Source organism: Cervus elaphus, chromosome 14, assembly GCF_910594005.1.
Source record: "Cervus elaphus chromosome 14, mCerEla1.1, whole genome shotgun sequence".
Lineage (NCBI taxonomy): Eukaryota > Metazoa > Chordata > Mammalia > Artiodactyla > Cervidae > Cervus > Cervus elaphus.
The window spans coordinates 74651057-74676607 of NC_057828.1; the positions used below are offsets into that span (position 1 = coordinate 74651057).

Sequence of the window (25551 nt, forward strand, 5' to 3'; positions counted from 1 at the left end):
TCTAGGACCCCCCGCCCCCGCCAGCCTCCTTCAGTAGCCTCCCAACCCCCACCCCGCCTGTATAGCCCCAGTGCATCACTGGAGACGTTTTGAGTTACTCTCAACTCAGATGAATTCCTCACTCACTTTCTAAAGACTTCTAGGCCTCCCTCTTTTTTCCCATTGTATTCCACTACCTGCTCAGCCCAGAGATGCTGGCCCCACAGTCCCACCCTCAGGGTGGCTGTGGGTGATACTGGAGACCACACCAACAGCAGGAGGGGGCTCCCCTCCAGGCCATCAGCCGCTTTGAGCCACTCACTGTTGGGCCTGTAGGTGGGCCAGGGCCTGAGAAAGGCCAGTCCTTTTTCCTAGGGTGACATTGAGGCCACAGACTTCTCCTGCAAAGGGCCTAGTCCTTTCTGGCTCCCCAACTTGTTCTGTTGACCATGGGGGGCAGGGCAGGGTTGACCCCTCCCGTTTGTTTCAGAGTGGGGAGGCTGGAGTCCAGGAGGAGGTAGTGACATTCTCCCAGGACAGCCTGGGAGTCACGTGCCCGCTGGGACAGGGGGCCAGGTCTCTGGTGTCTTCCAGGTTTTGGCTACAGACGCGCCTGCTGTTCAGAAGTGTCCTAGGCCAAGGCCCTGAGTAAAGGCTTCTGAGAAAACTCGAGTCCAAACACAGTAAAGGGCTAGCACAACCTAGGGGTTTGCGTGGCTTCACCCAGGCTGCTTTGCTCTGCCCCAGGTGAGGTCCTGGGTGGGGATCGCCTCGTCAAGTGAAGATGAGGCCGCTCCTTCTCCTGTATTTTGGTGAGTATCCCTTCCTGTCCTTCTGGGCCCTGTCATACAGCAGAGAGGGGACGAGCCACGGGTAGGAGGACAGTCTACCAAAGTGTGACCATCACCCATCACCCGGGGTCCTGGGGTTTGGAACACTTGCCTACTGGGATGCCCATGAGGTTTCTCTGTCCTGGGGGCCTCTGAAGAAGATGAGACTCATACAAGGCTCCCAAGTGTCTTCTTCTTCCTACCTGAGGGTGGTTCGTGGCAGCCCCAGTGCCCTGGTGCTGTGTTTATTTTCCATCTTCTCACTCTCAAACTGGTCCCAGAGCCATCGTGGCTTGAGTTCTCGATGTTCAGGAAACTGCAGCTGTGAAGTGAAAGTCGCTCAGTCGTGTCCGACTCTTTGTATCTCCATGAACTGTACAGTCCATGGAATCCTCCAGGCCAGAATACTGGAGTGGATAGCCTTTCCCTTCTCCAGGGGATCGTCCCAACCCAGAGACTTGAACCCAGGTCTACTGCATTGCAGGCAGATTCTTTACCAGCTAAGCCATCAGGGAAGCCCAGGAATACTGGAGTGGGTAGTCTATCCCTTCTCCAGGGGATCTTCCTGACCCAGGAATAGAACTGGGGTCTCCTGCGTTGCAAGTGGATTCTTTACCAGCTGGTTATTTGCAAAGTTGTGGCGGGCCGACTTTTAGAGACAAAGGAGCAGACAGAATGCAGGTCTCTCCCCATGTCCCCCAGACGGCCAGCAGCCAGCGCTGCTCTGTTAACAGGCGAGGAGAGCTGTGGCCAAGCGTGTGTCTGCAGCTCAATTCTAAAAGCCGCATATGGATGCCACATTTCAGGATCAACTTCTACTTTTTTAAAGCTGAGAGTTGCAGACTATAAAATCAGCTTTTTTAAAACCAAACAGCACCAGGATTGCAATTATTCTCACCACCAGCAGGTCGGAGCATGAAGGCAAGGAAGAGGGTCTAGTTTTGCCGATAGATGACTGCTTCGCTGGGGGGCACTGGGGTGGCCGGCTACACTGTTCTCTGTTTAGGCTGCACCCCAGCACCCGCTGAGCCCCCTGTGATTTCAGGCTTGCCCAGCCTCCTGTGTGCCCAGCAAGCCTGCTCCCGCGGGGCCTGCTATCCACCCGTCGGGGACCTGCTCATAGGGAGGACCCAGTTTCTCCGAGCTTCATCCACCTGTGGCCTGACCAAGCCTGAGACCTACTGCACCGAGTATGGCGAGGTAGGTTCTTCCTCCATGGCCTCCAGGGGCTGGAAGAAGGTGAGCTGGGGGTGCGGGGTGAGCCTGCCATCCGTTCACCGAACACTTAGAGTGGACTTGGTGTGGGCCCAGCCCCGTATGCTGTGGGGAGTGTAAATCAAGCATGAGGCTGGATCTCTGCCTCTCAGGAATTTTCACCTTAGATGGGCAAGAGAAAATGTACTCAAAATGACTTATAACTGAACACCTCCTTTTTCTCTTTTGCTTAGTAAAGCTGGAGTTTTTCTCAGCCCTTGGGCCTGAGCAGGATAGTCGCTCAAATCTGGGGCATAAGCAGTAGATCGGTACAGATCCTTTAGGTGTGTGGAGGGTGAGGGGCCGTCTCTGATGCACAGAGTCAAGGCTGGTGGCTCACAGATGCTGGGGTGTGTGCACGGCTTGTCTTCTTGCCAAAGCGAGAACTGAGCTGCGCCCCGGCCACTCTCTGCTGCCTTCTCTTCTGCCCGTGTTGGGGTAAGGGTGTGGCTGGAGCTACCAGAAGACTGTATGATTGTAGGTTGGAGATGATCCTTCTAGGTTTTGTAATTGTCATGTGTGAAGAGCCAACTTGTTTACCTCCAGTCTCTACATGTTTGGTCTGCATGTTTCACCACCCTGGGCAAAGTGGGTGACTTTCTTTTCTTTTTTTTTTGCAGAATTTCCTTTTAATTAAATTTTTTTTTTTTTTTTTTTGTGGGATGGATTGGGAGCTTGAGATTGACACATATACCCTACTGTGTATAAAGCAGGTTACTGATGAGAACCGACTGTATAGCACAAGGAACTCTTCAGTATTCTGCGGTGACCCAAATGGGAAGGAAATCCAAAAAAGAGGGGATGTATGTGTGTGTGTTAATATAGCTGATTCACTTTGCTCTGTAGCAGAAACTAACACAATGCCATAAAGCAACTATCAGTTTAGTTCAGTTCAGTCCCTCAGTCGTGTCCAACTCTTTGCGACCCCATGAATCGCAGCACGCCAGGCTTCCCTGTCCATCACCAACTCCCGGAGTTTACTCAAACTCATGTCTATCGAGTTGGATATGCCATCCAACCATCTCATCCTCTGTCGTCCCCTTCTCCTCCTGCCCCCAATCCCTCCCAGCATCAGGGTCTTTTCCAATGAGTCAACTCTTCACATGAGGTGGCCAAAGTATTGGAGTTTCAGCTTCAGCATCAGTCCTTCCAATGGACACCCAGGACTGGCTGGATCTCCTTGCAGTCCAAGGGACTCTCAAGAGTCTTCTCCAACACCACAGTTCAAAAGCATCAATCTATACTCCAATGCAAATTAATAAAAAAATTTTTTTTGAAGGATAGTTGCTTTAAAATGTTGTGTTAGTTTTGGGTTATAGTAAAGTGATTCAGTTATATTCTTTTTTTAGTTTCTTTTCCATTATAGGTTATTTTAAGAACATAGTTCCCTGTGTTATACAGTAAATCCTTGTTGGTTATCTATTTTATACACAGTAGTGTGTATCTGTTAACCCCAACCTCTTAATTTATCCTTCCCCCTGGGAAAATATTCAAATTGCCGTTAAAGGACACAGATCAGGGAGGTAAAGGCAAAGTGACTTGGGATTAGCAGGAAGGTTCAGCGGTTCAGCTGATAAGGAACCCAGCTGAGCAAATCCAGGCATTGGAACGCTTTGCTTATTTAAGCAACTGATTTGTTTTTCAAAGAGCCACTGTGATTTTTCTCCTTTGCTTCTGGATCTTTCTGGTAGGAACTTTGGTTTTCTTTTCCCTTCAGTAAGTTTGAGGGCTTTCCTTGCTCCTCGTGTCGCCTAAGGTGGAAATCACCCAGTGATTTCTTATTTCCCAGCTGCCTGTCTCATTTGGCCATTTTTTTTGGCCCTCAAGTCACAGATTTGGACAAAGGAAAGAGTGAGGGAGTCGTTTTCCCTTGAGTCTCTGCATCTTCGGGATTAGAAAGACAGAGCAGGAGAGGGAGTGAGAGGGGCTGACGGCCACAGGGAGGTTTGGGGTGTCTGTGGTGTCCTCCTTCTAGACGTTCCTGGTCCTCAGGACCATGCCGGTGGTATCTGATCCCACGTCTGGCCTCACTGCTCTCCTCTCCCGTGTCCTCTTGGCCACTGGTAGTCACAGATGGTACTGGGTCCTGGCTTTGGAGGTGTTGCGCGGAGATGGCTGTGGTTTCTGCACCTCACCCACTTGGATGTGGGAAAGTCCATCTGACAGTGTTGGGTAAGACGGCCAGCATCAGGCGAGTCCTCCCCGTGGGCCTGGATTACTTCACAGACATCAGGAGACCTCGAAGTAGGGAGCTCTCCAGACAACAGAATGAGTCCAGCTGCCCCCTGCCCACTCACTGTCCAGTTTTGTACCACTGAGCCATGTCTAAAATGTTCAGGGTGTCCTCTGCTGGGTCCTCTCTTTGGACTGAGCCACCTTCAGGGATGGGAATCAGGCAGAGAGCCGAGGAATGTCCCTCAGTGCCAGCCCGGCCTGGACAGCGTGCCTCCCTCTAGGCCACACTCCATCCTGTCCTGCCCTCTGCCTCTCTCAAGTGCCCCAGGGAGCCAGCTGGCTCCCCTGCTCTTAAGCAGCAGCTTGAGAACACATGGGGGCTTGCAGGAGAGAAGTCTAGACTTTTGCAACCCAGGGGATGGATAAACCTCAGCTATTTTGCTGCTGTGAAAGTTGAGATGTATTGATTGGTTCTTTCTTCCCCTCGTCTACCAGGGGGAATAAATGGAACCATGGAACCTCTCAGAAGAGAAGAGGATAGGGCATCTTGAGTGCAGTGTGTAGCCCAAAGTTTGCCACTAACTCATGGTGTGATCTTAGGCAGAAGATCACCCCCTCTAAACCTCGCGTTCCTCTTCCGTGAACAAATATTAGCTCAGTGGTCTTTCGTGTCGCTCTTTGCTCCAGGTTTCTTTGGGAGTGAGCTGACCACGGAGAACCAGCTTCTCTCCCCCACCTGCCTCCTCTCTGCCTTGTCTAATTTCTCTTTCCTTCTCTCTTCCCCGCCTCACCTCCCAGAGGCCATGGGTTGCCAGCAATGAAGACATCTGTTAAGGCACTGATACTCCTCTGTCCGGGTGGACCCTGAACCTTCCCTGGGTACACGGGTGGCTGTGTGATGAAAATTAGGAATCCAGATATAACTCTGATGAGTTCTCATTTCAATTTTTAAGTTTATTTTTATCAGTAAACGGTATTACAGTAACGCTATAGTTTATTAAGCACATATTATGTCTCAGGCATTAGACTGAGAGTTTTATATAAATTACCTCAGTTAATTTTCACAGTGTTCCATGAGGTAGCTCCTATTATCCCTATCCCCATGGGAACGTCTGGGTGTGTGCTGGGATCCCCCAGACTTCTGATGGAAATGCATAGGAACTGAGTTTTCTGAGTGGCTAGAGATGATGGTGCAGTGGCCAGGCCTAGCTGGAGAGGAGGGCGGCATGGTACAAAGCTGCCTTGCTGAGGCCTGCCCCTTAACCCCGACCCCTCCCCCCCCATCCCTCTCTTCCAGCCCCTCCGCCCACATACACACCTTACTTAAGTCAAAGCCTCTGGTCAGTGCCTCTGTCCTAGTTTCACGCAGGGGTGACATGGTGGCCCTGAGCCCAGTAAAATCGCCCGGCACTGCTGCCTGCCTGCCTTCCGGCGTGACATAAATGCAAGTGCACTAGGAATTTATGACTCTCGGACATTTTAGCGTTGCTCGCTGCCCCCTGCCAACCCTGGGGAGACTCAGGGGCAGTGGGGACGCCTTCCAGTTCCAAAGTGGCCTCTCCCAGCTCCTGATCTCAGAGTATGGCTGCTTTCTCCTGGGTCAGTCTTGGCCCATCGGCCCGTCTCCCCTTCTGCCTATTTTGTCTCACTGGCTTAATCCTGTTGGCCTTTGTGTCCATGCTGCAGCCTTGACAATGGACTTAGGACTCTGGCAGCTTTGCCTTGTCCCCCCAACCCCTGCCCAACTTTGCTCTTCCAGGTCTCGCTGCCTCAACTACCCATTAACTGTCCAGACTTGAACCCAGGCTGATCTTTCCCGAAACAGCCTGAGGCGGAAGTCCCACCCTATCCCCTGGGGCTCTCTCTTCCAGCTCCTAGGTAATCTCTGAGTAAATTCACTGTACCGTTTTCCCCTAAAGCCCAAGGCAAGGATGAAAATGTCTGTGATGTCTCCATACCCTCATTTCCTTCTGTGCTTTCCCCAAGCCTTCGTTCCTCATTTGAAAAATAGGAGCAGTGGCAGCACCCTCTTCAGTGAGTTGTTGTGTTTGTGCATGCTGAGTTCCTTCCATCCTGTCGGACTCTTTGCGACCCCGTGGACTACAGCCTGCCAGGCTCCTCCGTCCATGGCATTCTCCAGGCAAGAACACTGGAGTGGGTTGCCATGCCCTCCTCCAGGGTTGTTGTGCAGACCACATAAAAAAAGGAGCCAAGTGACCACAAGCCTGGTGTCTGGAAGAGGCTGCATATCCCAGCCCCTCTCCCACTGACCTGTGTCTGCATGCAGAGGCCGCCCCACCTGTCAGGCATTCTCCTGAGCACTTCTTCTCGGATCAGGATGTGCAGTTGTATAATTATTGAAGTCAACCTGCCCTTGGGCCAGCCCACTGACCACGTCGCATCTGATTTTCAGTCTGGCTGCTGGAGAACCCGGAGGCAGTCGTGGTTAGTGAAGTTGCCCGATGAGGGGTGAAGACTTTCTAGGCCAGGTCCTGCCTCTGACACTTAGAAGAGGAACGTGACCTTGAGAAGGTCATGGCTTCTGTCTAGACCGGCATTTCCTCATTCATGAAATAAGGGAGTCAGTCAGCCTTTGTTGGTTCAGCTCTCACATGCCTGCCAGGCTTCTGGCTGGGCTGCATGTGACCCCGAGGGTCAGCCGTGATCTCTGCCAGGTGGGCCCTGGCAGGGGCTGAGCCACGACCTTCAGTTATTTCTGGGCTGGTGCACGCTGCTTGAGAACCAGTGGGGTTTTGCCTGGAAGCTTTCCAGCCCTGATTTCTGCTCCTGACAAAGTCTCCTCCAATGTTGTGTCTGTTCCCTTAAATGCTTTATTTATCCCCCCCCCCCCCCCCCCCGCTTTCTGGGGGAAAACTTAATTATCCAGCTGCCTTAATAACAGTCTTAAACAGTGCATTCCTCAGGTTAATTAGCTGTGTAAGCCAAACAGCTGTCATTTTTATCTCTTGGAAACAAGCTGAGGAGCAGTAGCCAGTTGACATCCCTTCCTCTTAACATATACACGCACACACCCCACATAAGCACACTCAAACCCACAGGCACACACCCAACAACCATTGCCTTTCTGTGTTTGACAGACATCTGTTTTCTTGACCTCTGGCATGGCTAAAGTGTACACACAGAATGTGAGAATGTGTTCATATCCATCCTGAGGTCCTTGTCCTCTGCTCACAGAGGACTTTGAGCCTGTCTCTGACCAAAATATCTGCTCTCCTGTTTCCTAGGAGATCTTAGCAGATCTGAAACTTTCAAAGCTCCTGCCCTTGCGAATCTTCATTTGGATGAAACATCGTTGAGTTCTTTGTTTAAAATCCAGATGCCCTTGGGAAAGGCGTCATATTAATCTATCATCATTTATATTTCAACAAGGGTTTGCTTATCAGAAAATTAGCTGTGGCTCTTGCAAAGGGTCCCAAGAGAATGAGACCAAGAATGAATAAGTTTAGAAGAGATAGCAGAAAATGAAAAAGGTCACTGGTGGAAAGAGTTGCTATCAGAGGGAAGCAAAACTTGGGCTGTGGAATGTGAAATTTGGGGGTCCTGGTTCTTTTGGACTGGGGAGTGTGTCTTGTGGGATTAAAAGGAGGGAAGAGAGTAGAAAGGTGAGATGGAAACCTGGACACAAACTTGGGTAGCCTCACAACTTTGTTGGCCTGGCTTCTCACACCATTACTCCTTGAATCAGGTTCCTAGAAGCTCTCTGGGCAGTGTCTTGCTTCTTTGCCCTTAGTGGCAGAAGGAATCACTGTCAGTGGTAGAACTTTCAGAGGTCCAGGCATGCAAACCAACTATCTGCACTCAGGTCTAGGAGGGCACCTCTGTTTCTGGAGAAGTCTGGGCAGGGGGTGAGGCTGCCCTTACTAGGGGAGAAGAGAAGGAGCATCCTGAAAACCAACTCTAGTCCCTGCAATGTCCCATGGTTGTCATGTGACTGCTGTGTCCCTTGAAGCACTACAGGATGAGAAGGTTTGGAGACAGAGAGCCCAGGAGCAGAATCCCTGCTTCTTCTCTTCCTAGTCCTGTGAATGTGGACACATTTCTTAGCTTCTCTAGGACTTGCCTTCCTAATCTGTCAAATGAAGATACCCACTTTTGATCCAATATGCCTACCTCAGAGATTTTGGGAGGATAAAATGAGATAATGTATGTATCATGCTCAGGTCAGAGCCTCAGTTCAGTTCGGTTGCTCAGTCGTGTCCGACTCTTTGAGACCCCATGGACTGTAGCACACCAGGTTTCCCTGTCTATCACCAATTCCCAGAGCTTACTTAAACTCATATCCATCGAGTCGGCGATGCCATCCAACCGTCTATCCTCTGTTGCCCCTTCTCCTCCTGCCTTCACTCTTTCCCAGGGTCAGGTCTTTTACAATGAGTCAGCTCTTTGCATCAGGTGGCCAAAGTAATGGAGTTTCATCTTCAACATCAGTCCTTCCAATGAATATTCAGGACTGATTTCCTTTAGGATGGACTGGTTGGATGTCCTTGCAGTCCAAGGGACTTTCAAGAGCCTTCTCCAACACCACAGTTCAAAAACATCAATTCTTCGGCACTCAGCTTTCTTTATGGTCCAACTCTCAACGTCCATACATGACTACTGGAAAAACCACAGACTTGACTTGACGGACCTTTGTTGGCAAAGTGATGTCTCTGCTTTTTAATATGCTGCCTAGGTTGGTCATAGTTTTTCTTCCAAGGAGCAAGTGTCTTTTAATTTCTTGGCTGTGGTCACCATCTGCAGTGATTTTGGAGCCCAGAAAAATAAAGTCAGCCACTGTTTCCATTGTTTCCCCACCTATTTGCCATGAAGTGATGGGACCGGATGCCATGATCTTAGTTTTTTTTTCCTGAATGTTGAGTTTTAAGCCAACTTTTTCACTCTCCTCTTTCATTTTCATCAAGAGGCTCTTTAGTTCTTCTTCACTTTCTGCCATAAGGGTGGTATCATCTGTGTATCTCAGGTTATTAATATTTCTTCCATCAGTCTTGATTACAGCTTGTGCTTCATCCAGCCTGGTATTTCACATGATGTACTCTGCATATAAGTTAAATAAGCAGGGTGACAATATATACAGCCTTGACGTACTCCTTTCCCAATTTAGAGCCAGTCTGTTGTTCCATGTCCAGTTTTAACTGCTGCTTCTTGACCTGCATACAGATTTCTCAAGAGGCAAGTCAGGTGGTCTGGTATTCCCATCTCTTGAAGAATTTTCCACAGTTTGTTGTGATCCACACAGTCAAAGGCTTTGGCGTAGTCAATGAAACAGAAGTAGATGTTTTTCTGGAACTCTCTTGCTTTTTTGATGATCCAGTGGATGTTGGCAATTTGATCTCTGGTTCCTCTGCCGTTTCTAAAATCATCTTGAATATCTGGAAGTTCACAGTTCATATATTGTTGAAACCTGGCTTGGAGAATTTTGAGCATTACTTTGCTAGTGTGTGAGATAAGTGCAATTGTGTGGTAGTTTGAACATTCTTTGGCATTGCCTTTCTTTGGATTGGAATGAAAACTGACCTTTTCCAGTCCCATGGCCATTTCTGAGTTTTCCAAATTTGCTGGTATATTGAGTGCAGCACTTTCACAGAATCATCTTTTAGGATTTGAAATAGCTCAACTGGAATCCCATCACCTCCACTAGCTTTGTTCATAGTGATGCTTCCTAAGGCCCACTTGACTTTGCATTCCCGGATGTCTGGCTCTAGGTGAGTGATCACACCGTCATGGTTATCTGGGTCACGAAGATCTTTTTTGTATAGTTCTTCTGCATATATTTTTGCCACCTTTTCTTAGTATCTTCTGCTTCTGTTAGGTCCATACAGTTTCTGTCCTTTATTGTGCCCATCTTTGCATGAAATATTCCCTTGGTATCACTGATTTTCTTGAAGAGATCTCTAGTCTTTCCCATTCTATTGTTTTCCTCTATTTCTTTGCACTGATCACCGAGGAAGGCTTTCTTATCTCTCCTTGCTATGCTTTGGAACTCTGTGTTCAGATGGGTATATCTTTCCTTTTCTCCTTGCCTTTAGCTTCTCTTCTTTTCTCAGCTATTATACTCATGCAGTGTAATTTTGGAGTGTTGTGGTATTCATCATTTTGGTCATCAGCTTCAGAACTGAGCTTTCTGAACTTGGTTTCGATGGAGATAAGAGCTGTACTGAGTTAAGGTTTTGGTCAAGATGTTAGTTCATGACAGTGCTTCATAGCACTGGGGGTCGACTCCCACCTGGCCCCAAAACAGGCCCTGATTCTTTACCTTTTCTGGCAATATCCATTGACATATAAATGATGAGGTTTGTGGATCACAGGAGCTTCCCAGGTGGCTCAGTGGCAAAGAATCTGCCTGCCAAGTAGGAGACTCAGGAGACGCCGGTTTGATCCCTGGGTCGGTAAGATCTCCTGGAGTAGAAAAATAGCAGTGCACTCCAGCATTCTTACCTGGGAAATCCCATGGATGGAGGAACCTGCTGGGCTATGGTCCATGGGGTCGCAAAGAGTCAGCCATGACTGAGCACACACACACACACACACACACATGGATCACAGTGGGAGTCTGGTGGAGACCTTGCTGATCAAGGCCTTCAGGGTCCCTTCTTTCCCTGCTCACTTTGCTGGGAAGAGTGCTTCTCCAGCACCATGTTTGGCCAATGTCTTATTTTTCTCTTACTTCTTTTGCATTCTTGTTTGGAGTGTCTTTAACCTCTGAGCAGATAAGCTGGAGTTGGGGAGAATTCTAATAGCATGTTAGAGCAAGAAGGAGCTTCATTATCTCATCCCACCCCTGCACTTTACCAATGAGGGAGCTGAAGTGGAGAGAATGTCTTGTAGGCAGCTGCATTTTTTTTTTTTTTATCCTGGATGTCTTTCTTTTGGCCCTGGCCGACAGCCATGACCCTGACTTCAGCTCCTTAAATGGACATAGGTCGTTTCTGACTTGCTCGGGGGAGGGAGCTGGGCCATGGCTAAGCAGAGCCTGTTTTCCCATTTCCCTCCAGAATTTGCTCCCTTTTCTGCTAAGACACAGAGCTTTGATTTGCCTTGCCTTCCTTGTTCCACCCTCTCCACTGTGACTGAGGCTCCCACTGTCTCCTTTGCCCTCCTGTAGTTCTCTGGTTTGTCTTCCAGCCAGACTGCTGAGCTTCTAGAAAGCTCCGGGATAAGGGAAAAGGCCCAGCCTTTCCAGACGGAGAATGAGCAGGAGCCAAGCTGGCTGGAGGCCTGACAGGCTGAATGGATAATAACGCTGTGTCTCTGAGGTAGCCCGGCCAGGGGAGTGCTGGCCAAATGACCCCAGAGAGGGAGGCAGCTGCGGTTGGGAGCTTCCATCTCCGGGAGAGACAGAGGCATGTAACACACAAGAGGGGAAGGGCCTTGTGTTGAGAATCTCTCTTTCACACACACACATACACACACACAGTCACACTCACACACATGTACTGCATGTAGACATACAGGAATAAAATAGAAAGGGAAACTGAGGCCCAGAAAGAGAAGGAATTGGCAGCTTGTCTTCAGGTGGGCTTGTGCCATAGGCCGCCCTAATTCGGGCCTCCGTCCCTCTGGCTGGCTGACAAGCAGAGCTGCATAAAATACCTGTCCCAAGCCTGGTGGCTTAGCCTGTGTCTGAGGATTGAGATAAGTCCCTCCTTTAGCTACGTTACTGTGATGAAGGCACGTAGGTGTTCAGCTCGTGAGGTCATCTGATCCGTCTGTCACTGTCTGTGCATGCGGAGGCAGGTGGCGGGGGCTGGGGTACCCCAGACTGACTGTGAAGACAGGGAGGAAGCAGGGCAGCAAGCCCGTGCTGAGTATCCTGGGCCTTCTGAGTTTGTTTAAAACAAGGCCTGGATATAAATGTTAACATATATTCAAGGCATCAAAAATTATTAAAAAATAACCAAGAAAAAAAAGTTACCAGTAATCCCATTTCCCAGAGGTAGTTAGGTTAAGCCGTATGCAGTTGCCATTTTTGTAGGTTAAGATAGCTGAATATCAGCCATTTCATTTGGTTCAGCCTAATATATTGGTGCAGTGCCTTCTGCCTACCGATTCCTTAAAAAATATGTATTTGTGATCATGATGTGTATACAAGCTTATGCCCAACTTTTTTCATAAAACATTATATTTTTTTTCATAAAACATTGTAAGCATTTCCCCCATGCAATTAAAATCTTTCTGTCAACAGTCTTTTCAAAAGTTACATAATATTTCATCATTTGGGAATATCAAGGGCATTTCCCGAGTCCCAGGTTGAGCTGTTCTAGGTCCTGTGTCCCATGGCCCAAGGAAAAAAAGAGCCTTGTTTCTGGCACTCTCTTGGCCAGAGAACAGGCTGGGATCCGTTCCCAGCAAGCCCAGAGGATCTTGGATGACAGGTCACCGGAAGGCGGCTGGCCCTGGTCTCTCCGCGGGCCATGTGCTGAGTGCAGACAGAGGATGGGGGGTGGGGAAGTTTGCCTCTGAGAGGCCGGGCAGAGTGGGGAGAAGGGCGTGCCTGCGCCAGGGACCAGAATAGGATCCTGGAGGAGACTCAGATGCCAGCAAGAGGCGGCTTTTGCCCAGAAAGGATTATTTTAAGTGCTCAGGTGTTTGTTTTAGCCACTGACATTCCTGCAGTCTCCGTGCTAACTGAGCGAGGTTAGCCTGACAAACCAGCTTTCTTCCCAGAGCATTTTCTCTGCTGTGGTCAGCCTCAGGGTCGGATCAAGCCCTGTGGGTGAGACAGAGATGGTCACCCTTGGCCTTGCTTCCTTCCCGCGATGTGGGTGCACGCAGGTGGCTTCCTAGTGGAGATCAGAGGATAGCAGAGAGGGAAGGATGGCGGGGAGGAGAGAGAGAGGAGAGGAGAAGAAGAGAAGGGCGTGAGGAGGGATCCTGTCTGGCGCTGGTGTCAGCACTGGCCATCAGTCAACGGGAAAGTCACAGAGCCTCTTGGAGCTTCAGCCTTCTCACACCTGCAGTGGGAATAATAATATAATAATATTACTATATTACTATATATTTTTTAAGTATTTCGTAATCATTTAAAATTCTCTTTCATTACAGTTTATCACAGGATATTGAATATAGTTCCCTGTGCTACACAGCAGGACCTTGTTGTTTATGTTTTATATGTAATAGTCTGTATCTGCTAATCCCAAACTCCTAATTTAACCCTCCCCACCGCCACACCTTTCCCCTTTGGTAACCATAATTCTACTCTCTCTGTCTGTGAGTCCATTTCCATTTTATAAATAGATTCATTTATATCATACCAAAATTATTGTTTATTAAAGCACTTTGGGAAGTGATGAGGACACCTCCAAGCACCAGGAAGGGGAAAATCCTCTTGTTTTGCAGATTGGTGGCGGGAGCTGGAGAGTCAGGTGGGAAGCAGAGGCTCACAGAGCCAGGACTCCTGGCTCCCCTCCAGCATCGTCCTCTGTTCCAGGCTTTGTTCAGTGGCGCTGGGGGAAGAGCAGTGTTGGGTGAAGAGTTTCTGTAACTCAAGGCACAGGCTCAGCATGTTAACTCTTCCCTTCGGGACTGAGCTGTCAGCTTCACAGGTTCAGCAGACATCACCCATTCTGATGGATCAGCCTCCCCAGCTTAGGGCCTTCCCTGGATGGGACCAAGGTTCAGAGGCTGCAAGGCCTCAGAGATGGCTACCTGAGCTTTCTCCTGGTTCTGGTGGGTGGAGGCTTAGAGGAAACAGAGGCAGGGGGTGTGGGGAGGTACAGTCGCCTCTGCCCAGAAGGACTTGCAATTCAGGGAGGTTCTCGTCCAAGCCTTGCTTTAACATGTGTGTCAATCTGTAGCCCTCTGAAAAGTGTTCTTTCTGCCGGACATGAGGTTTGGGACCGTGGTTACTCAGAGAAAACAGGTTTCATGTGTGTTGCATGAAGAACCTAGGCAAGGACATGGTGTCTCAGTGGGGTGTGTGTGCACGCATGCGCCAGGGCAAACACATGCAAACATATGCAAATGTATGCACACTGACGCACTATGGACAAACTGAAAGAACAAGGGCCAGTCCTCTGGCTGTGTTCTTTTCCTTGATGATCTCTGCCCTGCCCTGGAGCCAGTGGTGTTCAGATCTCTCTTGTCTCACTCCAGGGCATGGGCAGACCAGGGAAGGTGATGTTTTGGGGGGACTTCCCTGGTGAGGCTGTTTCCTCCTTGGCTGCCCACTTTAACCCAGATCTTCATGGGGAAGAGACTCTGCCTTCAGCCCCAGGGCTGCAGACTTCTTCCGCCTTCCTGACTTTGGGACACCTGCCTACAGAGCTCCATCTGGTCGGACACCCTGGGCTTCTCTCCTGTGGGTCAGTTCAGTTCAGTTCAGTCACTCAGTTGTGTCTGACTCTTTGCGACCCCATAGACTGCAGCATGCCAGGCCTCTCTGTCCGTCACCAACTCCCGGAGTTTACTCCAACTCATGTCCATTGAGTCAGGGATGCCATCCAACCATCTCATCCTCTGTCGTCCCCTTCTCCTCCTTCCTTCAATCTTTCCCAGCATCAGGGTCTTTTCCAATGAGTCAGCTCTTCCCATCAGGTGGCCAAAGTATTGGAGTTTCAGCTTCAACATTAGTCCTACTAATGAATACTCAGGACTGATTTCCTTTAGGATGGACTGGTTGAATCTCCTTGCAGTCCAAGGGACTCTCAAGAGTCTTCTCTAACACCACAGTTCAAAAGCATCCATTCTTCGGCGGGAGAAGTCCCAGTATACAAAGGCCCCGCCTCTGAGTCTCTGGTGTCTTCTGCAGTGGCAGATGAAATGCTGCAAGTGTGACTCCAGATTGCCTCACAATTACAACGGTCACCAAGTGGAGAATGTGGTTTCATCCTCGGGCCCCATGCGCTGGTGGCAGTCACAGAATGGTAAGCGCTTGCCACTGCCTCCAGGAGCCCATGCATGTCGGGCTCCCGTAGGATGTGGAGGGTGCCCTGGGGCCCTTTGGGTTTTCCCGTGTCTTTCTTATGGTGGTGGGACATGGGTGGTTGATGAGCAGAACCTTCTGTCTTTGTATTTGAGGCCTTTCAGATGTTGTAGGCAGAAGAACTTATTGGAGGTTAATGAAAAGGTAAGAAGAGAGAGAAATGCCTTCATTCCATCCTACTTAGTCGCAGTGGGCTTGCTGAAGGCACTGGGCTTTGGGAACAGATGTGTGTTGGGCTGAGGAGTTGAAAGTCTAAAGGTTTTAAAGACATCAAGTGACAGTGGGAAGGAAATGTGGCCGAGAAGACATGGGATCTTGAATAGGTGATGTGAGTAGAAAGGTACTGGTACCACGCCTCTTTGAGAGGGAAATGGGAAAATCAGTTAGAGGGTTTCTGATTTCCCGGAGCCTGGGAAGGTAGATGGTCTCTGCTCTAAAGTTCCTGGCTTTTGTGTCTTTCCAGATGTGAGCCCCGTCTTTCTGCAGCTGGACCTGGACAGGAAATTCCAGCTTCAGGACATCACGATGGATTTTAAGGTGTGCTTCCTGGGTATGGCAGTGGATGAGAGAGGGGGGACTCTGGGCCAAGTGGGCTTGGCCTCATGGGGAGCCCCGAGTCCTTGTGTCTCCAGGCTGGTGGTGATGGTACCACACGCTGCGTACCTTCCCTATGTTGGGGCAAGGCTTAACCCTGAGCCTATATCATGGTGACAGCAAAGGTACCACTTCCGGAAAATCAGGGGCACCTCCAGGCCCACTGTTATCCTCTACCTTTCTGCACCCCCACCCTTGGCCCATCCAATTAATTCAGTTCTTCCAAGACCAGTTCTACTTATACAGTTGTGTAATGGCCACTTATACAGTTTTGTATTCTTGGTATACTCTGTTTTAATAACTTTGCTGATGAGATTGAGTTTAACCAATAGCAAGGAACTGGCCAAGCCACATGTGAGATGTGCTTTCAGAGTCATCGGCTCATTCAGTGCTATTACTTCTCAGGTTTTGCTTTGAGCTAGTCTTTGGAGATATGCCTTTTGGAAGGGCACATTTTCATTCATTAGTGACAGGGTCTTTTCTTTTCCTTTACAGAGATTTGATTTCATTCTTTCTACAGAAATAGTCAAATATTTAATAATAAAGCTTGATTGATGAGAATAGATGATCAGGATAGGTAATATTGAGCTGTGAATACAAAGCAATAGGACCTAATATCCTACATGACTGAGGAAGTTGCTTTAAGAACCTCACCTCAAGAATGATAAAAAGGAAAGTGTTAGTTGCTCAGTCATGTCCAACTCTTTGCAACTCCATGGACTGTAGCCCACCAGGCTCCTCTGTCCATGGAATTCTCCAGGCAAGAATACTGGATGGGTTGCCATTCCCTTCTCCATGGGGTCTTCCTGACCCAGGGAAGATGCAGGGTCTCCTGCATTGCAGACATATTCTTTACCTTCTCAGTCACCTAGGAGGCCTCAAGAATAGGTCTCAAGTATTTTGAGAAATGCTAGAGCCATTTGAATAAATACCCAGTCTCTAACGGTGACAACTTTGAAGGGCAACATTCATTTGGGTGGATACTCATAGTCTCATTGCTTTGTCATCACCCATTCATTTATTTGTCCATTCTTGCTACACACATATTGAACATAGATTATATTCTGTTAAAAAGCTGAATAAAACTAGATCACAGTCCTCAAATTGCTTTGGTATGTATAGGGAAGACAAAGAACCTTGTCTAGCAGGACAGTGGGAGGTGTGTTCTGACATTGGTAGGAAGAAGTACTAGGGACCTTGGCAAGGGGGCACCCAGCTTGATCTGTCTTTGGTGGGGATGGGCAGAGCATGCACGCACGGGAAGATGAAACTTCTTAGGCCGGTAATAGCCAGGTGAAGGTTAAGTTCATTCCAGACAAAGAGAATAGCAAAGTACAAAGATTAAGAAGCAAGAGACAAGAACGTATATAATTGGGGGAGGGGGCAAAAGAATGCACACAGGGTCTGGAAGGGCAAATGTGTATACGGTGGTGAGCGGCAAGGATGTGGAAGGCTACAGACTGAGAGATGAGTTTACAGATGTAAATGGGGAGAAGGAGAGTGGATGAAAGATTCATGTATTCATTCAACAAATGTACTGAATGACTATTATGTGCCAGATGCTGGGGGTACAGCTGTGAACAGCTAGACGGGGGATGCCTGTGGTTTACTGCCGTGGTTCTCAGCCAGCTTATATCTGGCCAGTTGTAGACCAATGTGTGGTTGGTACAGCTGTGGGCATGCTGTTGACATCTAGTGAGTGGAGGTCAGGGGTACTGCTAACCATCCTATAATGATGAGGACGGTCCCCAGGACAAGGCCTTATCCAACTCCAGATATTAACAGTGCCAAGGTTGGGAAACCCTGGTCTGGTGGGAGAAAAATAAAAACAAAACAGGAAACCAACAAATAAGTAATGGGAAATTGTGGTGACATTTACGACGGCAGCAAATGAGATCCCAGAATAGGAAATGATGTGGTGGGTGGGCAGGGTGTGGGCAGAAGAACGCAGGTTAGGTGGGTATAAAAAGATCTCTGTGAGGAAGTGACATTTAGCTGAGAACAAAAGAAAGAACCCACCCGGGGAGAGGAGTACTCCAGGCCAAGGAAGCCATGTGAACAAAGGCTCTGAGGAGGGAGCAAACGGGCTGTGACTGAGGGCTTGAGGAGATGGAGGTGCACAGTGGCATGGTCAGGAGTTCAGATTTATTCAAGAAGAGTGAGCAGAGGACTTGGACAGACAATCCTCCAAAGAGGACACAGGGAGGGCCAACAGGTCCATGAAAAGAAGCTCAGCATCATTAACCATCAGGGAAAAGCAAGTGAGAGCCACAGTGAGGTGTCACATCACACCTGCCAGGATGGCTAGCATCAAAAAGATCAGGGGGCCCCTGGTGGGGTAGCGGTTAGGATTCCAGCCTTTCACGGCCATGGCCCGGGTTTAATTCCTGTAGTCCGGGAACATCCCACAAGCCATGTGGCATGGGCCAAAAGAAAAAAGATGAGGTAAGTGTTGGTGAGGATGTGGAGAAAAGGGAACACTTGTTTACTCTTAGAGGGAATGTAGATTGGTGCAGCCACTGTGGAAAGCAGTATGAAAGTTCCTCAAAAAGTTATTAAAAAAAAAGTTTACCAGATGATCCTGCAATCCCACTTCCAGTTGTAAATTGGAAGAAAATGAAGTCACTGTCTCAAAGAGATGTCTGTAATGCCCATGTTCATTACAGTATTATTCACAATAACCAGGAGATGAAAACAACCTAAGTGTCTATCAGTGGATGAATGGGTAAAGAAAATGTCATGTACACACACATCCATATACAGATACACATGTGTAACACACACACACACACACAGACTAGAATATTCAGCCATGAAGAAGGAGGGAGATCTTGTGACAGCATGAATGGACTTTGAGGGCATTCTGCTAAGTGAACTGAGATAGACGGAAAGATGAATACCACGTGTCTTCACATATATAGGAAATCTTAAAAACCTGACCTCACCAACGTAGAGAAGAAGATGGTGGTTGCCAGGGGCTGGAGGGAGAGGGAGATGGGGGGGGTGCTCCTCATAGGATATAAAGGTCCAGGTATAAGATGAATAAGTTCTGAAGATCTAATGGACAATGTGGTGACAATTATAATTATTAACACTGTACTAGACACCTGGAAGTCGTTAAGAGAGTAGACCTGAAATGTTATCGTGACACAGAAAAAGATTATGTAAGAGGATAGACATGTTAACTCACCTTATTGTAATAATCATTCTGTAACATATATGACTATCAAATCATCACATTTGATACACCTTAAACTGACATATTGCATAGCCATAATATCTCAATAAAGCTTGGAAAGAAACAGAGTGGGAAAGCCATTGGGGGGTTTTGAGGAGAGAAGAGTCACAGCCCATTTTGTAAAAGCCCATTTTGAGAAAGGAGGTTCTGTTTGTGTGGAGGTTGGATTTATGAACCCAAAGAAGCATTCCTAGCTGTGAGCTGTCAGCATAAAGAGAACATGGAAAGTCGTGAGAAATGGATGGAATCACTGAGGGCAGAAGTAGGCCAGTGCAGACCCGCCGAAGGGTCTCCTGCAGGGAGTGATGTGATCAGATAACCCTGCAGGTGAAGTGTGGGGGCGTGGCTTGGAGAGCCTGGGCGGAAGCTGGGCTTGAGTTCCAGGCTGTTGCAGGAATCCAGGCTCAGCGCAGTCAGGGGCCTGAGCTCTGACCACGGCTGTGGGACAAAAAAGAGGAAAGGACAGAATCAGTGTCTGGCTCTAGGAAGCCCAGTGGGAGAATCTTCTGGCCTGACTGCCTGGGTGGTGGGCTGAGTAGGGATCGTGCCTTCTGGAAGTGAGATCTGCTTTCTCTCACTTTCCAGAAGCAGGGAAAACCTGCTGGGGCCCGTGGTTTGCCAGGAGGATTGGACCGCAGTGCCCCTGAACCCACTTGCTCCATGCGGCCCTCCTTCTCCCTCCTCGCTGGGGTTCTCAGGGGCCCCCAGCACTTAAGAGCGTCTTCCTGTGACCGTGTCCCCCAGGCGGGGTCGCTCAGGCCCCCCTCCCCGTGTGTCCCTGCAGGGGCCCGTGCCTGCTGGCATGCTGATCGAGCGCTCCTCGGACTTCGGCAAGACCTGGCAGGTGTACCAGTACCTGGCTGCCGACTGCAGCTCCGCCTTCCCCTGGGTCCACCAGGGCCAACCCCAGAGCTGGCAGGATGCTCGGTGCCAGCCTCTGCCCCAGAGGCCTAACAGGCGCCCGAATGGGGCCAAGGTACGAGGGGGCACCCTGAAAAATAGGCGTGGGGAGAGGCTTCCCACTTCCCGTCCCTCACGTGGTCACCCAGGCTTTGGGGAGTCCGTGAGAACCCTCCCCCTCCTTCGGGCAGAGCCTTGCTCTCTCCTGAGCTCCCCGACAGTGGCCACTCTAGGAGAAGTACGTGTGAGTGCGTGCTCAGTCATGTCTGACTGCGACCCCATGGACTGTAGCCCGCCAGGCCCCTCTGTCTGTGGGATTCTCCAGGCAAGAGTACTGGAGTGGGGTGCCATTTCCTCCTCCAGGGGATCTTCCTAACCCAGGGATCAAACCCAGATCTCTTGTGGCTCCACGTTGGCAGACATATGCTTAACCACTGTGCCACCTGGGAAGGAGCCCTCTGGACACCCTCAGGACACTTGGCGGGGCACTGATGGAAAAGAGGCCCTCTGGGCTTGGGCCAAAGCTTGCCTCTTCCTCGGGTCTGCCCTTACCCCCCTCTCTGCAGGTTCAGCTCAACCTTATGGATTTAGCCTCTGGGATCCCAGCCACACAAAGTCAAAAAATTCAAGGTCAGTGTGGCTACTCCTCCAGCCCGTGGGACTGTGGGTAGAGAACAAAACAGGCTTGCAGCTCAGATGGTGGACATTTCCTAGTCTTTGCTGCCTTGGTCAGCGTGGTTGGATTGAACACTGGCCCTGCTTAAGCCCGTAGGGGTATGGTGCTGGCCCAGCCACTCAAAAGGCCCGAGTCAGGGTGGTGGTGGTGGGGGTCTTTTGTGTTGGGGGAGGGAAGATGGGAGGTGAGGCCAGAGTTCCTTTCCTTATCATCCCGCCCTAGGAGACTCTGCGTCTAAATTCTTTTTTTTTTCCTCCTTTTCCCCCCACTCCCGCCCCCTCCCTCCTCGCTGTTCGTTCCCTGCAGAGCTGGGGGAGATCACCAACTTGAGGGTTAACTTCACCAAGCTGGCGCCTGTGCCCCAGAGGGGCTACCACCCTCCCAGCGCCTACTACGCTGTGTCCCAGTTGCGTCTGCAAGGGAGCTGCCTCTGTCACGGCCATGCGGACCGCTGCGCCCCCAGTTCCAGAACTCCTGCCAGCCCCTCCACCGCCGTGCAGGTGGCAGCCCAGGGCGGGAAGGGAGAGGGGAGCGGGCAGGGCCAGGGCAGACTGCGGGGATCCTCGGGACCCCTGGAGAGGGGAGGGGCACTATACTTAAGACTTGAGTATTTACTGTTTTAGCGGTGGCGAAGATGAGTGTAAATGGTTATCGTTTTCAAGGTCCCATTTGATAGCACTTCTTTGGACCTGCTTTATGATTTGAGATGATTTTTATTCAGTAACACAGACGTATATATAAGTTTAAGTATACATGTTATATACATGTAAGTAGAAGTATATGCATGGGTGTTGCAAGGAGCTTAAGGCATTGATTCTCAGCCCTGGCTGCACATCATAATTTCCCAGGAAGCTAAAAAGATCGCCCAGATCCCTACCTCCAGACACTCTAATTGTATTATTATTATTTAAAGCTCCCGGTGATTCTAACATCTTGCCAGGATTGAGAGCCCCTGGCTTGGGGACTCTGAAGTCCCATTTAGGGGTGAAATGTGGGACAGGATGAGGGAACAGAGTCGAACAAGGATGCTAAGTTCACCCCAGAGCAGCTGAGTCAGATGCGTCAGGGTTAGAAAGAGAAGCTCCAGCTTAACAAGTGACCCAGGGGCGTTTGCTGGGAAACCAAGCTTGAGGGCCATCAGCAGGGGAGAGAGACCCTTGGACCAAGTAGCAGAGGGAGCTGTCATTTCAGTTTCCTGGTTCTTCTACAATATTAACACCCGGGAGCAGGATACTTGTTCTAGTGATAAAGGCACACGATGAGGTCCTATCAGGTGGCCTGCTAGGGAAACTAAGGGGACAGGAGCATTGGGCAGCCTTTTCCTTTCCACTTTCTGGGCCAGTGCTTCCCCCAGGCTGCAGAGGAGGCCAGAAGGAGACCGGTGCCTGGGATATGTCAGCCGTTAGGGCCCAAAAACACAAGACCAGAACCCAGGCTGGGCGTGATCACTGGCATATGAGGATGTAGAGGGGGGCGAGGGCCTGCCCAGCCCTGGTGTTTCTCAACGCTGGCTACCCCATGGGAACACCACTTTATAAAGTACCGATGTCTGGGCCTTGTCCCTGAGATTGGATGGAATTGGGCCTGGGCATTATATATATATATATCTACATATATATATGTTACAAAGCTCCTCAAATAATGCTCAAGTGCATCCAGAGTTGAAATCCATGGAGTTAGAGGGAGCAGGCAGGCCTGATGAAGGTTGTGCTATTCCAGCTGGGCAGGATCTCGCTGGTGAAGAGAACGAGAAGGGGCTTCTAGGAAGGAAGAAAAACTTCAGTACAGGCCACAAGGTGGGGAGAAGCGGGGCTTATGCAGGGAGCAGCCAGTTCAGCTCAGCTGTGCTGTTAGGAGCGAGTGGAGGGCGAGCAAGGAGCAAGCACCGTGCAGGTCCCCGATGCCAGCCCGCGGGTGGTGAGCTTGATTTGGAAGACGATTAGCACACAATTGCTGTTCTATTTCTGTACCTTAATGAGTCTAGTAACAATTCATCATCGCAGTCTCATTAGCCAAACAACTGCAGTCATAGCTTGTTGGAATATAAATCTCCAGAGGGCCCACAAGAATTGCGGTTTACCAACAAGGCTGTGTGAGCACTTCCAGGCGCTGTTTTGCAGTGGGCGGTACGGGGATGGCCAGATGCCAGGACCGGGCTTTTACAAACCCAACAGGAGGAGCAGTGTAGATGTGCAAGCATGCACACACACATGTATGTACACACATGCACACGCACACCACACAAGCCGGCCTCTCGTGTGTCAGAGGAGCTCAGTGAAGGCTGGAGGAGCTGGGGTCTGAGCTGGACCCTGGGGTCTAAGCCGAGTGGGAGGGTCAGAGCGGAGAGGGCAAGTCTGTCCCTGGGACGCTCCTGTGATGGTTCCTCCTGGTGACTGATGGCCCCGCCCCCAGGTCCACGAGGTCTGCGTCTGCCAGCACAACACCGCTGGCCCCAACTGTGAGCGTTGCGCGCCCTTCTACAACAACCGGCCCTGGAGACCCGCGGAAGACCAGGACCCCCACGAATGCCAGAGTATGACCCTGGGGTCGCCCACCTCCCCTGCAACCACTGGTTGGGATGCTGGCCCCTCTGGGCCGTGATGACCTCCTCTGGGGCCCGGGGAGAATCTAATCTTTATTATTAATATTTAAATCTAAACCGAATTGCCCCTGTAACTAAAGCTCTCCTTGCTCTTTGGAGAAGGAGAGGGCTTGTGAGTCGCATCCTCCCAACCCCCAGACTTCAGAGGGACCACAGGTGGGTTCAAGCTTCTGATGCCACACAGCCTTCGTGCTAACCCAGGTCTTCCTTCCGGCCTCTCCAGAGCTTTATCCTGTGTAGGACACACCTGGTCTCCCTGTTGTCATTCTTTCTCTTTCAGATGGGCCCCTGGGGGCAGGACCCTTCCCTCCATAAATGAGGACAGCCAGGGTCCCAGCATAGGGAAGGACAGTGACCCAGCAGGAGACATGTGGTGGCAGTGGGGGAGGGCTGGCATGGGGCGTTCGAATGGCTCTCTCTTTGGCCCCACATGGGTATCATTCTGGGACGAGTCTCCACACTAGGAGTCGGGAGGCCTGCATTCTCCATTTTCCTTTCTTACTGGCTGTATGAACCGAAATTGACAAGCCTCCCTGGGCCTCAGTTTCCCCGTTTCTCAGACCTGGGCATCTTACAGAGTCACTGGGGGTGCCAGTGAGTTAGCGTGGAGCGTGCTTTGTGGATGTCAACGATGCAGGTCTAGCGTCAACCCCAGGAATCTCCTTTTTCAGGGTGTGACTGCAACGGACACTCAGAGACATGTCACTTTGACCCAGCCGTGTTTGCCGCCAGCCAGGGGGCACATGGAGGTGTGTGTGACAGCTGCCGGGACCACACTGAGGGCAGGAACTGTGAACGGTGTCAGCTGCACTATTTCCGGAACCGGCGTCCTGGGGCTCCCATTCAGGAGACCTGCATCCGTGAGTAGGGGCTCTGGGGACCTAGGTCAGGAAGATTCCCTGGAGGAGGGCATGGCAACCCACTCTCATATTCTTGCCTGGAGAATCTCATGGCCAAAGGAGCCTGGAAAGCTATAGTTTGTGGAGTTTCAAAGAGTCAGGCACAACTGAAGTGACTTAGCATGCATGCGGCAAGGGCCAGTGAGTTTGTACAGTTCGAATTGAAAGCACTCTGATTCAGGTGGATTGATCAGGCAAGACTTTCCAGAAGTAAGAGTCTCTGTTTTGAAAGTTGCGAAAGGCACCCAGGTGTTAGGGTGAAAGAAAGTTGGTTCACTTTCTGTTGATGTTATCTGCTTATGGAGAGAATGAGAAAAGCTTGAGTTTGACTTCTCGTTCCAGCACTACTTGCTGTATGACCTTGACTGTGCTATTGGAACATCTCTGAGCCTCAGTTTCCTCATCTGTACAATGGGGATAAGCATGGTCAATTCTCAGGGTTAAGACAGGATTACACAAGGCAGCATGCAAGAGTGCCCAGCTCAGGGCTGGCTGCAGAGTGGTTGTTCAGTACATCATGCCCACTGAAACTTTCGTCCTACCTAACACACGCCAAGGACTTTCCTGGTAGCTCAGCTAGCAATGCAGGAGAAGCCACATTGCAATGAATTCCAAAGAATCTGCCTGCAATGCTGGAGACCCCGGTTCGATTCCTAGGTTGGGAGGACCCCCTAGAGAAGGGATAGACTACCCAGTCCAGTATTCTTGTCTGGAGAAGCCCATGGACAGAGGAGCCTGGTGGGCTACAGTCCGTGGGGTCCCAAAGAGTCGGATTCGACTGAGCGACTAAGCACAGCGTGGCACACCTGCTTTTTTCCTCGTAAGAGGCCCTGTGAGCACTACATAAGCACCCCATTTTATAGATGCGCAAACTGAGGCACAGGGGGCTGAAATAACTTGACTAAGGTGTCAGGTCGTAAGCCAGGAAGTGGAGGGGGAAACAAGAATTTGAACCAGAGTGTGCTCCTAATGCTCTGCTTTCCCTGTCCGCCCCCTGGCGCCGCCTCTGTCTTGCAGCCTGTGAGTGCGATCCCGACGGGGCAGTGCCGGGAGCACCCTGTGACCCAGTGACTGGCCAGTGTGTGTGCAAGGAGCACGTGCAGGGGGAGCGCTGTGACCTGTGCAAGCCGGGGTTCACGGGGCTCACCTTCTCCAACCCTCAGGGCTGCCGCCGTGAGTAGAGGGCCCGAGCCTGCCATGGGGCGGGGCTGGGCCATCGGGTCTGGGGCCGGCCCTGCTCCCCCTGCGCGGCAAGCCAGTTGCTATGCCAGCAGCCTCCAGCATGTGGCACCGCAGGCCTGGCTTGGAAGGAGGGCCGGAGCAAGCCCTGCAGAGGGCGGGCGGGTGGCCAAGTGGCCAGGTGCTGGGACTGGGGGGAAGGCGCAGTGGCCTCGTGAGTCAGCCAGGTTTTCTGCAGGAAAGCACCCCGCCTGGTTCTTCTGCCTGATGCACTCCCTCTGGG

General features: G+C 50.4%; 1 protein-coding gene across 9 annotated transcripts in view; it reads left to right on the top strand.

Moving 5' to 3' along the window:
- LAMB3 (laminin subunit beta 3) overlaps positions 1-25551 on the top strand; it is a 47483-nt gene that overhangs the window by 7136 nt on the left and 14796 nt on the right. For 6 of the 9 annotated variants that reach the window (XM_043924516.1, XM_043924514.1, XM_043924515.1 and 3 more), the window contains 10 exons: positions 727-791; positions 1855-2009; positions 15007-15121; positions 15644-15717; positions 19797-19988; positions 20479-20542; positions 20895-21088; positions 23001-23121; positions 23862-24050; positions 25107-25262. In XM_043924516.1, the coding sequence (XP_043780451.1) occupies positions 764-791; positions 1855-2009; positions 15007-15121; positions 15644-15717; positions 19797-19988; positions 20479-20542; positions 20895-21088; positions 23001-23121; positions 23862-24050; positions 25107-25262 (1288 nt within the window). In that variant the 5' untranslated portion in view covers positions 727-763. Of the gene's footprint in view, positions 1-555; positions 792-1854; positions 2010-15006; positions 15122-15643; positions 15718-19796; positions 19989-20478; positions 20543-20894; positions 21089-23000; positions 23122-23861; positions 24051-25106; positions 25263-25551 lie in introns of all 9 variants that reach the window. The other 3 variants (XM_043924519.1, XM_043924521.1, XM_043924520.1) reach the window with 2 other exon arrangements.